The sequence below is a fragment of the Balaenoptera acutorostrata genome, chromosome 13, assembly GCF_949987535.1.
Source record: "Balaenoptera acutorostrata chromosome 13, mBalAcu1.1, whole genome shotgun sequence".
In the NCBI taxonomy this organism is placed as follows: domain Eukaryota; kingdom Metazoa; phylum Chordata; class Mammalia; order Artiodactyla; family Balaenopteridae; genus Balaenoptera; species Balaenoptera acutorostrata.
In genome coordinates this window covers 64,888,518-64,909,617 of record NC_080076.1, presented here as the reverse complement: position 1 = coordinate 64,909,617, position 21,100 = coordinate 64,888,518, and the positions used below count along the sequence as shown (strand labels likewise).

The window sequence follows — 21,100 nt, the reverse complement described above, 5'->3', positions numbered from 1 at the left end:
AAAGATTTGAGTAACTTGTCTCTAGACCACAGAATCCCGAACTGGCTATGCACAGTGCAGGAGCTGAACCATACTGCCACCTACAGCCGCACTGACATCCCTCCTGCTCAGCTCAGCCCAGCTCCCAGGCAGTCCCAGGCCCCAGGCAAATGAGGAGTGTCTACAGCAGTGGGACAGCTTTGAATCTGGCCTCCACAGAAAACTTCTTTAAATGAGAAGTGAGCTGATCAGTGCTTAATACAGGTAATCTGAATCTTGACAAGCATCTACTTGCTAGCTTATATTTAATGTGCCAACTAACAGCAGCTATGGGGTTGGAGAAATTGTTTTCTAGCCCTCTTGAGGTCAACAGAGAAATGGCGTTTTCCTTCTAAACCTGAAACTGCCCATGGACAGTGGAGAAAATGTTTTTTCCAAGAAGAGGAAACAATTTGTTATTCTATTTCACTTGGGCAGCATTTCCTTGTGAACGATTTAACCCTCTTAAATTGAGACCCGAATTTTACATCTTAGCCTCAGCTTTACCATTTATGACAAATCTTAATTCATTCTGCATTCCCATTTCTTGCTGTCTTCCCTAATTTATAACTAGAAACTGCAGGTCTCTGTTTCTATTTCTGGAAAACAGCTATGGGAGGAACGCTGTCCTCGTATTTGTTCTGCATTTCAGCTGCCCCCTCCCACAGCCCTGCACACACACACACTCGCCACAGCAGTGGCAGAGCCAGAGGCGTCTGGATGCACGTTTGCTCTCTGTAAAATCTGTCAGCTCACCTGACCGTTAGTAACCTCTCATGTTCATGCCAAGGGCCCAGACAGAGGCCAGGAGAGCAGCACTTGCTTCTGCTCCAAAGAGCGGAGCACATGTGTCCGTGGTGGCCAGAACTGCACCTGCTGCTTAGGAAGGGCCCCAGAGAGATCGGGGAAATGAATGGAGCCTCTTATTGTGATGGACAAGAAATAATATTGAGGTAAAATATCACTAAACTGGGTGGAAATCAACTGAAAATGGTTTCAAGGAGTGGGATGTGAGAAACATTCTTTCTCAGTATAAATCCACTGGTTTACCTCGTGTCCATTAAATCCCGACTGTACTTAGTCTACAGAAGAAGGTCAGTCATCCAAGGAGACAAAAAGACAAGGGTAACCATGAGCAAATGTTGAAAAAAGATTCTGAGGGCCCCAACCGACAGCAAGATAAATGTGAATCGGAGAATATAATTCGGTTATTTGGATCTCATGTATAACATTTGGATGGGACTTAAGCTATCCAAAAAAGATCCACCCTACTCGTTGTACCTTTTAATTTAATAAGAAATGGAGAAGGAGTGAGAGATGCTTGCATTGAGAGTAATTCTGCTGGGGAAGCGAAACCCCATCCAGATAAATACACGGGACGGGACACGGATGAGCTCAGCTCCAGGAGGGAGGCCTCTGTCCCGTGTGTCTCGGCCGTGTCATGGGCACATTTCGTTGTGTTGTCTGCACTGTCAAACTGTCTCAGTGTCCAATCTGTAAACTGTAGATAACACTTCCCTCCTCACCTGATTTGCTGTGAGGCTGGCCGTGTCCGCATCTCCATGCAAATACCCCCTCTGGGATCTGGCTGCCCCCACTGCTCCAGGACCCACAAACCTCACTCCCCCCTCTATGAGTGTAGATTTAAAATCACCAAAGACAAAAAGGAAAATATTTTGCAGGCGACTTCTGCTTTCAGCCTTGCTGCAATACTCTCCTTGGGCCAAACAAAAAACATCTGTTCTCTCTCTTTGAAGGGGAGCGGGTATAGGAAAAGGAAGAATACGGCAAGTAAAAGATGTAAACAATCACCTTGAAGACTGTCCATCCAGATGCACTTAGGTGTGGCTGCTACGCATCAGTTATCAAAAATGATGGAACAACTCCTGAGCGATGAACGTTATTTTCAAACCACCTGCAGATAGTAAAGTGTAGTGAAGTTTCCTTGGTCTGTTAAAGCCACAACAGTTCACAGCTTCTGCCTCCTCTGGTGCCGTGGTGACCCCCACCCACTTCCCCCATGCCCAGCAGAGCCCCTCAGGGCTGGCTGGTCCCTTGCTGAATTTGGGGCCTGCTCTCCATTGCAGTGACCAGCAGCTGGGTGGAAAGTGGCTGCTGCAGCCCCACCCTAGCACACTGCTTTCTGACACACGGTCAGTCAGCGGGGTACAAATGGTCAGTGAGTTCAGTGTTCAGCACAGAACCTGGCCCAAAGTGTCCTCAGTAACTATCAGCTTCCTTCACCCTTTCTCATCCGTGCCAGCAAGGACAGGCTCTCTGGTGACTTTGTACTGGGTCAACTTAGCCATGGGGGTCCGTGCTCCCTGGAATTCCCTTCCTTGGGGTTGCAGGTGTTGAAATAAATTTCTAGGCCCAAGATGGAGACACTCATGCCTGGGGTGACCTGTCAGCACACCGAAACGTAGATGACTTTCATGTCCTACAAGTGCTCGTTTGACCAGAAATGCAAGGCATCCAGCCAGCCGTCCCCAGATGCACCACTAGCTCTGGGCCTCCTCACCCCAAACAAGGCGGGCTCTGCAGCCCCCACTGATTGCATGCTTCCTCTTTGTCTCTTCTTCGTTCTCTATTCTTTATCCTGTGAGAGCTTCTTGCCTTCTGCCCCATTTTTCAATTTGAAAGGTCCACTTCATAAAACATTAAAGTTTGTTTGTATTACCTGAATTGTCCTCCTTAGTCTTTTTCTAAGGCAGGTTAGGGATGCCATAGAGAAAGTTGTGGGCGACGCGGAAGGAGGGGTCGAGCAGTGGCCAGGACCTGCCAGGAACGCAGGGCGCCAGGCACCAAGCAGCCTGCACACCCCTGACCTGCTCTTCCTGTGTCCCCTCATCCCCTTGTCTTGGGTCAGGGATGCGTTCACAGCCCCGTGGCGAAGGACGCCAGCACCTTCTGCCAGTCGCCTGTGTCCTTTAGGCTGAAAGGACAAAAGACAGACAGGGTTTGTTTGCTCTGTGGGCCCAAGCGGTGCTGTGAGTGCCAGTCTATCCCTGCCCCCCCTTCACAGACAGTTTTCCTGCCCACCTGCCAGGCCTGCCAGACACTGATCCAGTGCCCTTCTGTACGCTGCTCACTACCACTACTGCCTGTAGTAAGTACCGACTCCGCGTCACTTACAAATGTTCTGCTTTTGTGATCCAACCCTGACCGACACAGAATCGTGGGCCAGGGTATCTCCCCGTCTCAGCCAGAGATCAACTGTTTGTGGAGAACATAACCCCCAATCTAGCTCCTTTAAGGAAAGGTGTCCCCCCAAAACAGTCAAACTATTTGAAAGGTACTTCACAAAAGAAGGTACGAAATAGCCAGTAAACACATGAAAAAGTACTCTCTCATTAGGGAAATGTAAATTAAAACCATAATGAAAGGTTTTAAATGACTGCAAAGTTTAATCCAAGGAGACTGATTAACAGGAAACAAAAATAAATTAATCTCTCCTTCTGACCTTTCAGGTGTCAGTAAACTGATTGGAAAGGTTCTTGGGCAAACTTCCCCACGTTCCCGTAATCACTGGGCATGAGCAGCTGCCCTTCTGAAGCAGTCCTAAAATTCGTCTTAGTCCTATAAATACTCAGGACAGGGTGAACTGTAGGCTGAGAGGTTGATATTTCAATGGCTGACAGCATATTATTTACAGTATATCAAAGTATCAGTGGGAAATCAAAGTAGAAGTTGGGAATTCTGGTAATAGTCTTTGTTGTACAAGAGGAAGAAATAGGTCCATTATGTTAAAATAATTCTGTGCCGGATGCCATCTGTTGAGCACAGAGGCATCCCGACCAGAAGTTACATACTTATTTCATCCTTAAAAGCAAACCTTGGATCTCACGTATATTAAATGATGTGTCAAATCACACGACCACCACATCGGAGGTGCTGGGCCCCGGTCCTTCTGCCACACCACGGCTGGAAGACAGCCGTCCACAGTGGCCGCCCATCCTGGCCTCTCCACTGCTGGGGTATCACTTTCCCCTCACACACACACACGTAGCATAATGTTATTGGAAGAAAAAGCAGTTAAAACCAATAAAATAACTTGCTGCTGAAACCACTATGGATGCTTTAGTATTGGTCATTCACAACGAGCAGTGTCTGACTCCAGATCGGGGCCAGGAGCAGGAACATCTTCTGAGCCCATCATTTTAGAGCCAGGGCTGCAAATCCAGTCCCTCCAGAGTCATTTGCCCTCACCACCCCCCCTTCCCCCATCCTCACCTCCTAGAGTCAGGCACGGACAGGGCCCGGCGACTGCAGATGGAGCAAGGAGCCCATGGCAGAGGATCTGAAGCATCCCCCACCCTGGGGTCGTCCCCACCTCCCTCCCCGTCACTCCTCCCCTCACAACCACCACCACTGCCATATACTTTCCCTCCGCTGTGTCAAGGGGGAAAATCTGAAGACTAACAATAATAATAAAGATACCTAAGCTGTAGGAGTATCAGTTTTTCCATCCAGCAAACTTCATGACTGCCTCCTATGAGCAGAGGTCAAATTCTCAAAACATGTCTCATTTGACCTCCATTATTTTAAAGGGTAAAAGTAGGAAGATTTCACCTAAAGATTTCAAATTTCTGCTTCTCCGGAGAAATGCGAAGACCTAGCTCCTCAGCCTTGCATTCCCAGCAGCGACAGGGCCAGAGCTGACCGCTGCTGCCCTGTGGTGGAGTTCCCCACCCCCCAATCTCCTGCCCGGTTTTAAACAAGGGAGTGATGTGCAATGATTCAGGTTTTATTTTTCTGAGTTTTAAAAGTTTCCCCTGCCTGGATTGTGGACTTAGTTTGGATGGAAACTCAGGTGGCTACGTCCAGAATCCGAGTGCTCCTCAGCAGCACCCCCCATCTCCCTCGTCCAAGCCACCGACTCTCCCACCAGCGGCCCCGAACCTCCCCCTCCTCTCTGTGCTCAGTCCCCATGGGCAGCCTGACCAGGCCATACCAGGAGCTCTGGGGGCTCCCATCTCCCTGGGACCCAACCCAAAGTCTTGCCCCCAGCCCGCCACCCTGGCCCCTGGCTCCAGAGCCAGGCTGCTCTTGCCCAGTCCCCTCTCCTGTCCCTCTGGCCCCCTCACCCCTGTCCTCACCCCCCCTTGCGTTGTACTCTTCACACACTTGCCCCAACACAGAGGTTGGTTTGCTGTCAGCTGCCCTGGGCGCCCGGGAACCGGCACCGTCCGGGCTCGGGCTGCTGGGTGGGGCCGGGGCCAGGGGGATGTGGCCGAGTGTTTGAGAGCCACCAGGAGAGGGGCCGACACACGGCCGGGCCGGGTCACTGTGAGAGGCCCGGGCAGGGAGGTTGGAGCTCAGGCCCAGCTGGTGGACACTGGGCGGGAAGCACGAGCTACACGGACGCCCAAGGTGGACTTACTATGCCACTCCAAGGTCCTTCTGATTGGATGCAGGGCATGAGAGGAGCCCCAGGGCGATGCCGGGACCTCACTGCCGCTCCCCCCGCATCCAGAGTGCAGCCCCAAAGCTGCTCAGCTCAGAGGAGGGCCAGGGGCTCGAGCTGCTGGCCCAGGAGACCCCGTGGCCTTTAACAAAGTTAAGATTTTCTCTCTCTGAACTCTGGGGGCAGGCCTTTTTGACAGAAACCAATTCAAAGCCTTGATGTGTCCACAACAACTTCGTGTAGGGCAGCAGGATGGGATCTGGAGAGTGATGCAAAAGGAGGACGAGGCCCCCGGGCAGCCTGATGGGGGCACTGACATCTGGGGGCTTCTAGAAGAGTCAGCACAGTAGGACCATAAAGATGTTCCCTCACACGGTACTGAGGACGTGTTGCACTGGATGTGGAAAGAGATTAAAAATGAAAGCAAAGCTTGTCTCACAAAGCAGGCTGGGAGTGAGGCGAAGGGCCAGAGCAGAGGCTAGCACAGACCTGGCCAGGGGGATGACCAGACACAGAGGGCATCGTGGCATGGATGTCAGACCAGCCCCCCCACAGTGAAGCCAAGGAGGCTCTGCAAGTGACCTGCCTGCAGCATAAACTACCTGAGAGTCCTCCCCGATTAAGCCAGGGAGGAGGCGAGAAGCTGGAAAGAGCTTTACGTTGTCAGAGATTAAATCCTTCCCATAGACCACAGAAGATAGCCCAATGACAGACAGGAAAATTTCATTTTAATGGCCACTCGGGTTGAATATTGTCACTGTTGCCTGCAAGTAATTCTGTTTTAGTGTGTGAGTTAAGCCCTCTGCTCTTACAGACAAGGGTCCCTTCTGCCAATGAGCCGTGACTTGAGGCTGTGTAATTGGTGTAAATGTGTTGTAATTAATTTAAAAATTAAATTTACTTTAAAAGTTGACTTTGGACTTCCCTGGTGGCGCAGTGTTTAAGAGTCTGCCTGCCAATGCAGGGGACACAGGTTCGAGCCCTGGTCCGGGAAGATCCCACATGCCACGGAGCAACTAAGCCCATGTGCCACAACTACTGAGCCTGTGCTCTAGAGCCTGTGAGCCACAACAACTGAGCCCACGTGCCACAACTACTGAAGCCCGCATGCCTAGACCCCATGCTCCGCAACAAGAGAAGCCACTGCAATGAGAAGCCCGCGCACTGTAACAAAGAGTAGCCCCCCTTGCTGCAACTAGAGAAAGCCTGTGTGCAGCAACGAAGACCCAACACAACCAAAGATAAATAAATTAATTAAAAAAAGAAGTAAAGAAGGGTATGATGTCATTGTCATATCAAAAAGAAAATACCAATAAACAGATAGAAATTATATATTAAAAAAGCAACCAAATGGAAATTCGAGACTTGAAAAGTACAATAACTGAAATGAAACTTTCACTGGAGGGGCTTAACAGTAGACTTGAGCTGGCAAAACAGAGAATTAGCAAACTTGAAAGTAGGTTGATAGAGATTAGTAATCTGAAGAATGGAGAGAAAAAAAATGAGGAAAAATGAACAGAGTCTCAGAAGAATATGGGACATCATTAAGCAAACCACATATGCATAATGGGAGTATCAGAAAGAGTGGAAAATATCTGAAGAAATAAAGAGCTGAAAATTTCCAAATGTATTAAAAAAAAAACACTAAACACCCAGGAAACTCAACAAACTCCAAGTAGGATAAGCTCAAAGAGATCCACAAACTGACACATTATAGCAAGAATGCTGAAAGTCAAAAACAAGGAGAAAATATTGAAAGCAGCCAGAGAAAAGCGACTCTTCACTTACAAGGGAGCCCCAATGAGATCGACAGCTAACTTATCAGCAGAAACAACGGAGGCCAGAGGAAGTGGGATAACATAGTCAAAGGGCTCAAAAGGAAAACTGTCACCCAAGAATTCTATGTCCAGCAAAGCTATCCTCCAGAACTGATGATGAAATAGGACATTTCCAGATAAACAAAAACTGAGAGAATTTGTTGCAGCTGACCCACCTTACAAGAAATAATAAAAGAGTTTCTTCAGACTAAAAGCAAGTGACCCCAGACAGAAATTCAAATCCACAATGTGAATAAACCTTGAAAACATTATGTTAAATGGAAAAAGCCTGACACAAAAGGTCACATATTGCATGATGCTGTTTTAAAACGTATCCAAAGTAGGTAAATTCATGGAAACAGAAAGCATATTGGTAGTTTCCAGGAGCTGAGGGAAGGAAAGAAGAGTAACTGCTTAGTAAGTACAGCATTTTCTTCTGGAAAGATGAAAATAGTTTGGAACTAGATCGAGGTAATGGTTGCACAACATCATGAATGTGCCAAATGCCACTAAATTGTTTCCTTTAAAATGGCTAATCTTATGTTATGTAAATTTCATCTCAACAAGAAAATTGAAGCAAAATTTTTAAAAAGTAGAGAAAAAACCAGAGACGAACATGATGAAAAGTAATATGAAGGAAAAAAGAAAGGAGATCCAATCTATAGATTACAAGTTTAAGAAAGACAACTCATTATTGTTTAAAAAAACTCATTTCTCTGGAATTTTTATAATGTGAGTTCACTTTTTAATATTTCAGACATACCAAAAAATATACAGAATATAATAAGGGCATATATACTATCACATGGCCATGTTTGTTTCAGAGCTTTTTCTTGAGAAATGAAATGTACAGCCTCCCTTTGACCCCTCTCTTATTCGAGGCCCCTTCCTCCCTTCCTAGAGACAACGCTTAGCCTGAAGGTAATTGTCAAGAGTTATGAAGAATCCGAAAATTTCCCCCATTTGTAAGCTGATAATATCGCCTGTTACAGTGTCTTGGATGCTGGCAGAAGGCATGCAACTCCAGGGTCAGAGACAAGGGACCATTCATTACCCACAGCAATAGCAGTATTAGCATTTTTGCACCAATATTCTGAGCCCCAATTCTCACAGGGCCATGCCAAGAGGGCCAGATGGCACCTGCCAGCACAGCGGGCGGTGTTACAGGAGAGGAGCTGAAGGAGACACATCTCTGTCTCCCAAGTCTGTTACCTACACGAACATCCTTCTAAAGATAGTGCAGAACACAAGGCAGGCAGGGCCTCGCCTGCAAGACGTGCTGACGTGTAGAAGTTCGGAGAACTGTCTCTGGACATCGGTCCGTTCCTCTCCATCCAGGTTTTTATACCTATGCTGCATATAAACATATTCTGAAAATATATACATGCTTATACGGCTTTGTATGTTTCTAAACTTTATATAAATGCTACCATAGTGTACATTTGACCTTTTCACTCATTTACACAGTCAAAATTTATTCAAGTTGACACATCGTTTTAGTTCATTTAACTGGTAATAGTATTTCACTATGTGAATAGATCACATTCTTCTTGATGACATTTAAGTTCCCTCTTTTTTCCACTCTTACTCCATTACTACAATCAACATCCTTGCTAACGTCTCTTTGCACACAGGTGGGAGACTTCTTAGTGTTTAGACACTCAGTATATAGACATTTAGAATGGGATTGCTGGGTCTTAAGTTATGTTCACCTTCAATTTTTGGTTGTTTCTTTTCTAAGCAGAACCTTGATGAAATTACATTTTTAGTGGTCATCTGTGTGCCTTCCTACCTGCAGCCCCATCTCCTTTTTGGATATTCTTTCATCACACCTGCTGCTGGAGATCTTCCCCTCCCACCCCATTCACCATGGGGACAACACTTACCCCAGGTGAGGCAAATCAGATGCTCCCATGGGGCTTACATGCGGGTTTAAGGAAGTGGACACAACTGGATGTCCAGTTCATCACAGAAGGGGCAGGTCTGCTGGGCCCCAGCTGTGTTCCCTGTGCCCAGGCCCCCCATCTGTGTCCAAGCCTAGTTCTGGCTCCGCCATCGAGAACACGCACCAACAAAGCCCCCCTGTGTTGAGTGCGGTGTGGAGTCCTGTTGCTGGCAAATGAGAACTCCAGTTGATTGATTCTGGGGAAAGCAGAGAGGTAAGGAGGGAAAAAGAAAGAGGAAGAGTGAGGAGCAAGAGGAGAGAGGAGGAGAATCAACACAACTTTTGCTTTTTTTTTTATTCAGAGAGCAAACTTTGCCAAGTAAGCACGAAAAACGTCTCTTCAGCACTATTAGTAAAGCTTTACTGGCAAAGCTTTAAAACATGTAAAAGGATAATAAAAGCAAAGCAATTACAATGTACTGCCTACCAAATAATAGGCCATGTAGCTTATTTTGCAAAACGAAGATTGTTGCCTCTGGTTATGAGTTTTTTTTCCCAAACAAGTATCAATACTATAATACTTTTTACATAAAACTTAATAACTCTTTTTCCTTTGTTTCCTAATGTAAATTGCTTATTTGACTCCATTAGTAAATAGAGATAGATTTTTGGTTAAAAAAAAGTAAAGTACCTTAATGTGTTCTACAAAAAGGAACTAAATGATGTGAGGAAATAGCAGAAAGAGACATTTTCCTTATAGAAACCAAGATTGCTGCATAACAAAGTACCCTAAAACATTATTTTGTGCACATTTGCATGGGCCAGGAATCTGGGGAGTGCTCAGCCAGGGTGACCCAGGTGCAAGATGGTTTCTTGCTCACCTGTTGGCACTGCAGGCCCTGTAGCCTCTCTCTCCCGAAAGGGCTCTTAACCTTCAGAGCTTCTCACAGTAGTATGTCTTCAGGATACTGTATTTGCATCTCTTACGTGGTATTAATATACATACATATATGTATATGTATACATACGTATAGCTACACATAATGGTGCTTTCATTTTTATAAAATAGACTCCCAAAGGTTGATTGCTGGGTGAAAGGATTTTAATTTTTAGTAGGTATTTGTAGATTACATCCCCCAAAAGTTTTAGCAGTTGCACTCCTACCAGCAAAGTAAGGATGTTTCTTATTCGTTTTAATTTTTGTCAATTTGATGAGTTTAAAAAAATGGTATTTATTGCTATAATTAGCATTTCCCACACCAATTTCCAGCAATTCACTCACCAGCAATGTAGGGATGCATGACACATTTTAATTTTCAGTCTCATGGATTAAAAAAAAAGAGTATTTCATTCTTGCTTTCATTTGCATTTTCTCAACCAATTTTCAGATGTCTACTAGCCATCTAAAATTATCATTCTGTGAAATGTCTATTTATGTTCTTTTATCCACATTTCTATTGGATTGCCTTTCCCTACCAATTTATAGGATTTCTAGCACTCGGGGTGCTAGAAATAAAGTGTTGTAAACGTCTTTGCCCAACATATGGTTTGTCTCTTGTCTTTATTTATGGTGTCTTTTTGCTGTTCAATATGTTAAACTTGTGTGTTAAAATACATCTGTTGGGAAGATGGAAAAGCCCTGGAGATGGATGGTGGTGATGGCTGCACAACAATGTGAATGTGCTTAATGCCACTGAATTGTACACTTAAAAACGGTAAGATGGTAAATTTTATGTTGTGCATATTTTACAACAATTAAAAGAAATTCATCTGACTTTCCCTTATAACTTCTGGGTTTCCTTTCCTGCTTAGGAAGTTCACTCCCATCCAAAGTTACAGATGTATAAAATCTAATATAGTTTAATCTTATAGTTTTCATTTTTACATTAAAATTTTCAATCCATCTGGAATTTACTTGTAAATATGGTATGAGGTAGTGGTATTCCAGCTGTTTGTCAATTATACCATCTTGATATTTCTCTTTATTTCCATTACTACATCTATTTTCTGGCTTTATTTTTATGTAATAACTAGAAATTGCTGTTTTTCTACCAAAGTCAACAAGTTATTTTCTCTGAGCAGACTATGAGATTTCTATAATTGATAGAACTTCTAATCACTCTTCTTAGGGAAATAAACACATACATACATACATACATAAATTAAATCATGCCCAGTGAAGTTATCCTTTAGATAATTAACTTGCACTCTTCTAAACAGATGATGAAGAGTATTTTTCTAAAAGTCTGCACCTACGTAACCAAAATGAAGTCGAATTTTGCCAATTAATCAGTATGAATGATAAAACAAAATGAGTGTTGAGTCTTCGATTATTTAACTTACAACAGATCAATTTTTATATTGTATATACAACATAATCACTCTCGAATATTAGCCTCATGTTTTAATTTTCTTCATTTCATAGTTTAACACAACAAGATTAGAATTAAAATAATACCTCAACTGTAGGCGTGTGGCCACAACACACGTGTCCCATGTCTCTTTCCAGGGGCGCTACTGCCAATGAGCTAAGACTGCTTTGGGCATTTTCAGTGGACAAGGCTGGAAATACAGATTTTTAAAAAATCATGAGTGCAAGCTAATGCTTCTGATTTAAATTTAACTTCAAAGGGACTTTACTTAATATCTTGACTTACCTTTGAATTATAACATCACATTTGTCTTCTACGAAAAACCTTGGAGGCTAACAACCTCAATCTATTTGCTTTATCCTCATATGTATGTGCATACATAGAAATTCAAAAATATACTTAAATAAACCTATAAAATACAGAAATACGTATTTATGTTATATATTTTATATAAAATATAAAAATGGGCTCTCTTCATGTCCAGTGACTTCAGTGTAGAAACAGGCAACGCTCTTAGTGGCTTTAACATCGACATTAAATAACAAAGGGGAAAGCAAACTTGTAGTGGGACGGAGTGACCCCAAGTGAACAGAAGGCACAGGGCTGGTTAACCCTCCTCCTCCAGAGGCAGGGCAGGCACGGGCGGCAGCCCTACAGGTGAGGCTGACGGGAAACCTTCAGACCTCAGACCCGCTGGCATCTCCCCCACAAAGGCTCCCTGGGGGACCGGCCCTGCTTCCTGGACACCAAACTGAAACACACATCACAGCAAAGCCAAGGAGGAGCATCTGCTGAGGCTGCAACACCTGTAAGGACCTCGAGGGTCTCCACGCCCGAGCTTCTTCAGAAGGAAAGGTAGAACTTTACTGCGAGGTGTCATTTCAAAACCTTTGGAGAAAGACTACTGTCAATACCCTAATTAATAAGTGACACATTCCATTAAGTTTACTGAATATTGGCAGAAAAAGTGATGTTCGGATTTTTAAATCTCTTATTAAAACAATTCCTTTGTTATGTTTACCTCTTTAAAACATTTTTTATTACAAAAATAGTTAATAGTTGAACCTGGTGGGAAGTAGAGACAGTCCAGTGGAAGGCAGGTCTCCTCCCGCCTCGGGGCAGGGTCGTGAGGACAGAGCCCAGGGGGCCCGGGCGTCACCCTCTGCCTGCCACTCCCAGAGCCATCTGCCGTCCACGTTTGGTGTCCACAGGAAGGTGGGTCCCCCTCCACAGGTGTCTCCTCAGGGCTCAGCTGCAGGGGACGCCGAGAAAGCGGCCTTGGGCAGGTCCACCCTCTTTGCTGGAGGCTCCCAAAAGCAGCGGGGGAAGGGTGGCTCCTGGCAGCCGCCCGTTGTGCCTGCTTAGGTGGGCTCTGTCCCCAGAGTCAGAGCCAGCGCACATCAGACCAGCCGCAATTACTCACTAACTAGAGTAGGAAAAATTAAAGTTTGCTATCATTGTTTTGGCAAGGATGTAGAAAAACAGGCAGGAGACAAGTCAGCAATGTCCACTCAAATTATACTGCCCCTGCCCTGCCTTCCACCCGCTGTCCATGCTGCAGTGCTTTACCCGACAGGTGTCCTTGGAAATCCGTGAAGTGACAGCTGCAGATGGAGAGTTTTAGTGTCACTGTTTGCAGCAGAAAAAGACTGAAATGGCCAATGTGTCCATTAACTTAAGACTCCCAGTTTGTCATTTGTCTTTTGATTTTGGTTATGCTTTTTCCACCCAGAAAATTTTAAGTTGTACATGGTTGAGTTGATCTCTTCCTTATATGACTGCCAGTTTTTATTCCAAAATGAAAAATTAATAACTGAAATTGTTTTCCATATTTTCTCCTGGGACTTTTATACTTTCATTGTTAACCTATGATTCACCTGGAAGCTAATCTGGGATAACCCATCTTTTCCCCACTGAGGTGCCACTTTTACCTTGCACTGAATTTTTGTATGTATTTGAGGCTTTCGGATCCATCCTGCACATGCCAGTCTCACCCGGCTACTTGCAGTCCTGTCGTTAGGATCTCAAGGGGTATTCATGCTACAGAGGAGCACCCGGCAGCAATGTGGGCACAAGTTACCCCCTGCCCAAGCCTGCTGTATCCTCCAGTGAGATTTTAAAGTTTTCTTCACGTAAATTTTACACATTTCTTTATACGTTTATTCATAGGGGTTTTATTTTTTCCATTACTATTTTCTTGTATAGAAAAACTGTTGATTTTTGTGTATCAGTTATGTAATCCAGTCACATTACCGAATTTTTTTTATGATCTTTAAAGGAAACCCTCTCGGAATCCCAGGTTGACAATTACATCACTGTCCTGTGCGTTTCACCTCCTCCCTGTCTACCTCACTGGCCGCTGGGCAGCCCCCAGGGCCGTGCCTCATACAGCCATGGGCTGAGCAGTCCCGGCCTGCTCCTGACCAGACCTTCCAGCGTTTCTCCATTCACACGACCTGCTTTTGACTTGAGACATAAAAACATTACTGTGTGAAGCAACCTGTCATCCATTTGTAAGACAGTATATTATCCATATGCTCTTGATATTTCCATGGAAATACTTAGACACAGCAGCTCAGTGGATGCATCCATTTGTTCAAAACATGAGCCCTCCCCCCCACCACCCCGTACTTTACCCACTGAGGCTTCAGAGGTGAACCGCCTTCGGCACAGGTGCCCATCAGTCGGATGGGCACCTTCCCCGAGCACCTGGAAGGCAGGTAGGGAAGGTGCCCCCCCCCTCGACGAAGGACAGGCCTGTGGAAGCACAAGGGAGGGGGGACCAGGCCAAGGAGGAGGATTCGAGCTGGCCCGGCTCCGGTGGCACACAGGCCTCCCCTGAGTTTAGGAAGATGGCTCCAGAGAAGCTGACGCAGAGTTGCCCTTGCGCCCAAAAGCACAAGGGTAATGGTGGCGGCTGTGGGTGGCGCCCTGGCATCTGGCGTGGCGGGGTCTGCGTTGTGCCTGCTGGCCTCACAGCTCTCAGGGAGCAAGTCTCACATGCAGCCAAGTCCACAAGGTGGCATTTCCTCAGGCCGACCCCACAGAACAGCGATTTTGTGGGTCATCCCAAACGCAGGGAGAACCTCCTCAAGCGAGCAGCGTCAGGCTTCCCACCGACCTGAGGGCAAGTCAGCACAACAGTGGACCCGGGCCTGGGTCAGCCTCGCTCATGGAGCGAACACACAATCACCTCCACATGCGTCCGTGCATCTTCTGGGGTCAGCACCGGGTGCAGGAGAAGTAACGGTTGTAACACCCCTGGGAGGATTGCGTTTCCAGCCGCACTCTCACCACTGGCCTCTCCTCACCTCGTGTCACAGCCCGTGCTGCTCCGAGGTCGTGCCTGCCCCCGCGGGGCGTCCCTGCCGCACCCCTCCCATCTGCACGAGCGTCCACGGGGGTTGGAGACGGGGACATGGCCCAGTGCTCAGTGGGCTCAGGGCGCAGTTAAAGACGTACAGGATCCCCTGTCCCAGATCTTTCCCTGGGCATGAAATTTAAAATCTAAAGAGGAAACAAAACAGGGAAGTGTCCACTTTAGAAGAGTGGACACTGAAAGAGAGCAGTTTTAATCACAGAGGCATCAACAGTTGTGGGACTGTCTCTACTCTTCACCTGTGATTACCTACCCATGTGGCAGACGTGTAAGACTGTCTGAAATCTGCACACAGGAAGGAGAGTGTTTCTCTGTCGTGGTTGTAAATGCTGGGGGTTAGAGCCCTACTGGCAGCTCTGCACACCCTCCAAGGTCCTTCTGCTCCATCGATAATACCCGGCTGCGACCCCCACGCTGCTGCACAACCACTCACCAGCAATGGCCACAGAGCAATTAATACGCACGTCTCCCGTCACAGCAGGAGAGCGCTCTGCCCCCTCGGGCGGCTCACTGCCCTCACTCCCTGACCCCCGGGTCCCTCTGGTACCTGACGGCAGTGCCCTTCTACACCGGATTCTGGAGTTGTCCCGTCCAGCTTTAATTTCAATAAACGCTCTCTTAAAATATACCATCAACCTCTCCAGTGTGTCTGCACAGAACGTGGAGCCTGCCCCACTCCGGAGAAAGACAATTTCTTTGAAAGGAAGCTTTCCTTTCTACTCTGGGCAATTAGCTAAAAGACAAAGGAACCGAGAAGGAATTTCTTAAGGGAAACAGAACTGTAATGGAGGAGAAAAATCACAGAACAGACCAAGGAGCTTGCAAATAATTAGCAGAATAACGTGATATTCTAATTTCTACATGACAGCATATAAAAAAGACAAATTCAGTGGAAATTAAGTTTATTTCTGGATATACCAACTAAAATATACGCCATATTTATTCAGAATATCATAATCAATGCAAAAATAGAACTCTTTTCTCCCTTGTAAAAGTTAAATACAATACTGTAGGATAGTTACATGATTATTTTAGTCAGGTCTTCAGTATTAGCTTCTCAAAAGAACAAATCTAAAGTTATAGACATCCAATTTATCATACAAAATATATACAAAGGCGTAACTGTAGTATAGAAAAAAATGAAGTTACCAAAATATAACTTATGTCATTTACTTTACACAAAGTGGACTCTAGTTAACTTTTCCCAAGAGCTTCACCAATGAGTCGGACGGCGACACTCTTGCCTTCGTCGGTTTGAACAACGAGCAAAGCTTCAAACTTGCCCACGGACCTGGGCTTGAACTGCACAGGCATGTTGATGTAGTGCTGGGCTCTGCAGAGAGAAAGGGGTGTCAACACCAAGGCCACGGCACACGGAGCCCCTCCAGCCTCATGACGCCTGGCAGAGAGCAAACACGGTCAATGACGTGGAAGCCAAGAGGCCCGGGGCCTGGTGCTGCATCTGTAGAAGCAGGAGGCCACTGGCCCCCGAAAGGTCAGGGAGCACGTGCCACCGACCGCCCCCGTGGCAGCGGGACCAACGTTTACAGGGCTGGTGGGTCTTGCTCCAAATTTCATATGAAACCTTCCAAAAGTCTTCTTGAAAATTTATTTTCAGATTCTATTGAGGCAGGTAATGAATGCCCTGTGCTTAAAAGTAGTACATTGGGGGGGTTTGTTTTTGCTCATAAAACGAGGTCCCAAAAGCTTCAAAAATACACCTTTACTCCCAGGGAATGCGACAAAGGCACTTTCCCACACCTGTGTGATGTCACCAACTTTCTGTCTTAATCGTTTTTGAGTGAAACTTTACACCTTTCAGACTCTCCTCAGAAGGCAGGGGCCCCGCCCTTGATCTCAGCCACACGTGTTCAGGATCAGCCATTGGATCTGACCTGTGCTTTTGTTTCCAGCATGTTTCCTGATGAACCCAGCACAGTGGGCTAGAAATTCAGAAAACAGTCTAAGTATTTCAAAGCCCTTTTCCTGCATGTAACTGATAACGTAGAATATACATATTTAAAGTCTGGGTCATTTTCCCCCAATGCATTTACCTCATTTCCCCACATCAAAGCTAAGGTGCCTTTAAAAAAACTGGTACCTTTCAACAGCACTGACAAAGGACAATTTTCTCCTTCATGTTAGCATCTCAATCCTCAGAATGATGTAGTACAATCTGCCTACCTAAGAGGCTTTTTAACTTATGAATTACAGAAAGCATTAAAATACCCCAAATAAATCTCTAGAGGATCCCATTATTAACATGGAATAAAGAACCCCATATTTAACTGAGGAAGGGTTTTGAAAAACATATTATGACAAACATGTATCCCCTGCTTTAGATTTACAGACACTGAATAAACGGGGGGTGCAACTTAAAAAGAACCACGGATTCACACAACTCCAGCACCAGCAGTGCGGTGAAGCGGTGACTGTGCTGTTACCAAGAGGGCTTTACACTCTCTCCACACACATGCACACTCACATACACACACACGCACACTCCCACCCCCCCACAGCACAACCCCCCCACACATGCACACTCATGTACACAGATGCACACTCACACACACCACAGCACTCACACATACACACACGCACTCATGCACATTCACCACACACACACACGCAAACACACACATACATGCACACACACACCACACACACATACACACACACACTGATACACACACACCACACACATATAAACACACCGTGCACACACACACTCACACACACACGGGAACACGTAATAGGAAAGCACATGGACACAACGCAGAGATCTAGTTCAAAACCTCCTACCATCCAATGATGAACTTTGCAGCAGAGGCACCAGAGCAAGCAGCAGGAGGTACAGAGGCAGGGCTGGCAGGGTGCCCAGAACCCCCTCACCCCTCATGCCCATGAACCTACAAATTACAGCAACCGTAATTTTTCTTTAACTTAAAACAAGCACTTTGCTGCTCCCTGGCTTCCCTCTGAAGGACACAGCAGGGCCTGGCCACTCAGCCGCAGGGGCTGGCTCACCAGGACCTGCATGCACTGCTGTGAGCCCAGCAGATGGGGCCTTAGCTGCAATGTCTCAGCAGAGATTAGACTTGAACAAACAGGTAACAGAGGATGCTTTCGGGGCTAAGTGGAAACACAACAAATTCCTCGTAAAAAGACATGAGAAAGAGATGATCACCTAGAGCCCAAGACAGAACCTTTACCAAAAAACTGCTCGTCGATGCTCCTTTTACATTAGCTCCTTCACAATCTACCGCTTTCCGTGGACGACATAAACGTGCCCAGCACACGCCCTCCCCCAGCACCTCCGCCTAAGGCAAAACCCCCAGGACGTGCGGGGCTCCCACCTACTGATCTGCAGTCAGCTGACAGTCCCCACCACACGAGGACAGCCTGGGAGAGGGGCCTCCTGGGAGGGCAGGCCCGCGTGGACGGAAGCCGCGCTACTACTCGGAGAGTGGGGTTCACGGGTCCCAGGGCAGGCGGCCCCCTGAGGAAGAGAACGTGACCACAGCAGACAGGGAGGGGCTCCCCAGGAGCCTCAGCACAGACTGTCTACCCGCCGAGGCCAGCGTCGCCATACCGGCCCCCTACAGCTCACGAGCCCGTCCAGGGTCCAACAGTCTCGTTCTCGGGACAGGTACAAAGTCCTCCATGCCTGCACTGACAATAGCCCCTGCCCCAGTTTGCGGGAGAATTCTCAAGTGAGCTATGGGAGCAAACTGCTACTTCTCCGAAATAGAAAGAAGTCATTCTTACATATGGAAAAACCAGCTTTCCCACCTTCCTTTACGTAAGACTTAAGGCTTAAGCCTACGGACATGTCATGAGAGAAGAGTTTTCTACAACTTAGAGTTTACTTCACCTGGTTGAACAGATCAAAGTTACTGCTTTGCATGCATGGTTTTCTTATTCATATTTCATCAAGTTTATACTGAGTTGCTAATTATTAAAGTTGATGCTGGAATCTGTAACATTACATATTTATCCTAAGTTCCATAATGAAATACATCAGAATAACTTAAGTACCTGCCACCAATAAAGCATAAAATTACCTTATTTAAATCTTTTCAAAGTATAAAAAGTTAAAAACATTTTAAAGTAATAACATGTTTGAAGAGTATAAGCAAACAAAATGTATCTTGTGATGTTATTTTAAATGCTAGCTTATGTAAACTGCCCAAATTTTCCTTAATTACAAAATATTTTCTCATGTTTCTAAGTTCTCTTAGATGTTGTGACATGACCTAGGCTGCATAGAAAAGCAGTGAGTGTCTAATTCAGGACAACTTAAAATGTTCTAGCACTGGAATGGCAAGTCACCGAGTTCAACTCTATAAAAATGTCTACTTTTATATTACTAGAATGAACACATTTTATATTTTAAAATTGGTTTTTAGACAAGTTGAAACTAAGCAAAATGCCATCTCATTTATAAAGGTTCCTCGTTAGGAATGCTTTAAGCATCACGCCTGTCGTGTCAACAGCACTGCAGGGAGCTGTGCGTGAGGAGGAGGAGGAAGTGCTGCTGGGACACGAGATGGGCACCCAGGCACACGAGGAAGAAGGACGCTACCCGCTACCCGCTGGTCACAGGGGTAGGAGGAGGAAACTGAAGGTGGCAATTATGAAAATACTTTGACATGTTAATTGCCAAAATTACATTTCAATTTAGGTCGTGTGGTCTCCTGTGAAGGTCTAACAGCTCACCGGTGACCACAAACTGCCTGTGGGCCTCACTCGGCTGGCTGGTCCCTACAGCCCTGCTAGGCCAGAGGCTGCCGCATGTAATGCTATTGGGATCGAATACAAACAGGTTCTTTTTCTACAAAGGATCAAGAAGGAGCTGATTTACAAATTTCAGCTAAAATATAATTAAATTTTAAAACATCTGTGAAAGTAAATTAAGCAAAGAACATAACATCAAAAGAGAATTTGAAACTACAGTGTATTAAGTGATGAAAGTTGGAAAAGGAATGTTTATCTCCAGGTAAGTTGACTGCATCATCCTTCAGCCATAAAATGGGCAAGTGACATAAAGCCAAGTAATTTAACAAGTTATTATAAGTAATGAGTCCTTACCAAAACTGTAGATGAGCTGAATGCAAACACTGTTTTTTAAAAAGCTGTTAGGCTCTTCAAGGGAATTTTTTTTAAATCTGAAGGTTTCTTGAACATTTTTTTAAAAAAGATTTTTTTAAAGATAAAAGCTCCTTGAAACAAAAATCTGAAGCCCCTCCAGTAAGCTGTGACAGGTATACGCTGATTTACATAGAAGTATTCCACCCCCTCTGCTTCACGTTTAAAGACACACACTTGCAAAACGCTGACCAAGCTCAGGGATGTGAACCAGGCACAGAGTAAACGGGAAGCAGAGTTAATAAGGCTGTTATGATAAAGTTCAAATTCAGATAATAACGGTGTTCAGGACAGATCACTTACTCAGTATCAATTTGTACTCTGTTACTAAAAAGTGTCACAATTGGGAATTTAAACAACCTATTTTTAAATAGGTGAATTGCTTCTGCAGCTCTGCCTCAGTTCAGCAGAGCCAACCTACTCTACTGACCATGGAATGTCGCCAGTCTCAGGCCGTCATGGGAGGGACCCACAGATAAGAGCTCAGGGCAGAAGAGCGGGAAAGTTCAGACTGAGGAGTGCTGTAAACCCAAGCCCCTCTCATCCATGTTCTTGCTGCAGGGACTGGCTGGAAAGCACCGACAGAAACCATGATGCTCTATCGACACTGTGGGTCCTGCTGGGGCTCCCCAGGACCGCCTCTCACATACTCCTGTAATGAGTCCAGGCTGCCAGTGGCTTTTCATCTCCATTTCACAAATTAGAAACTGAGGCTTGGAGAAGTCAAGTCCATGGTAACTTTCTAGGTATATTCATTGCTGACTCTGCACAACTCATGCCTTTAGGTTGGGCTCCTGAGAGGCAGGTTTCATAGCACATGGGATGGGGGAGGGGGGACGAGAAGGGGAAGAAAGGATGAGAGGTGGAGAGAACGGTCCCCACGACTCATCTTCCAGTATCTGGAGGTAAGTGTAAGCTTCTGAGTCAGTGCTGCTGGGCTAGTAACTCAGAGACAGCCCTTGAACGCCTGCAACTGGGCCAAGTTTTCACAGAATATAACATGTTTCTGGGACAGCCTCTTGATGCTAAAATGAAAGATCTTATAACAATTAAATTGTTTAATTAAAGATTCAA

At 45.7% G+C, this 21,100-nt stretch overlaps 1 protein-coding gene across 7 annotated transcripts in view; it reads right to left on the bottom strand.

The window, feature by feature from the left end:
- Positions 1 to 8,017: 8,017 nt before the first annotated feature.
- CEP192 (centrosomal protein 192) overlaps positions 8,018 to 21,100 on the bottom strand; it is a 103,610-nt gene continuing 90,527 nt past the window's right edge. For 4 of the 7 annotated variants that reach the window (XM_057527136.1, XM_057527140.1, XM_057527143.1 and 1 more), the window contains 4 exons: positions 16,052 to 16,211; positions 15,426 to 15,611; positions 11,586 to 15,006; positions 8,018 to 9,384 (listed from right to left, as the gene is read on the bottom strand). In XM_057527136.1, coding sequence (XP_057383119.1) covers positions 16,073 to 16,211 — 139 coding nt within the window. In that variant the 3' untranslated portion in view covers positions 8,018 to 9,384; positions 11,586 to 15,006; positions 15,426 to 15,611; positions 16,052 to 16,072. Of the gene's footprint in view, positions 9,385 to 11,585; positions 15,007 to 15,425; positions 15,612 to 15,763; positions 16,212 to 21,100 lie in introns of those variants that run through there. The other 3 variants (XM_057527139.1, XM_057527138.1, XM_057527137.1) reach the window with 3 other exon arrangements.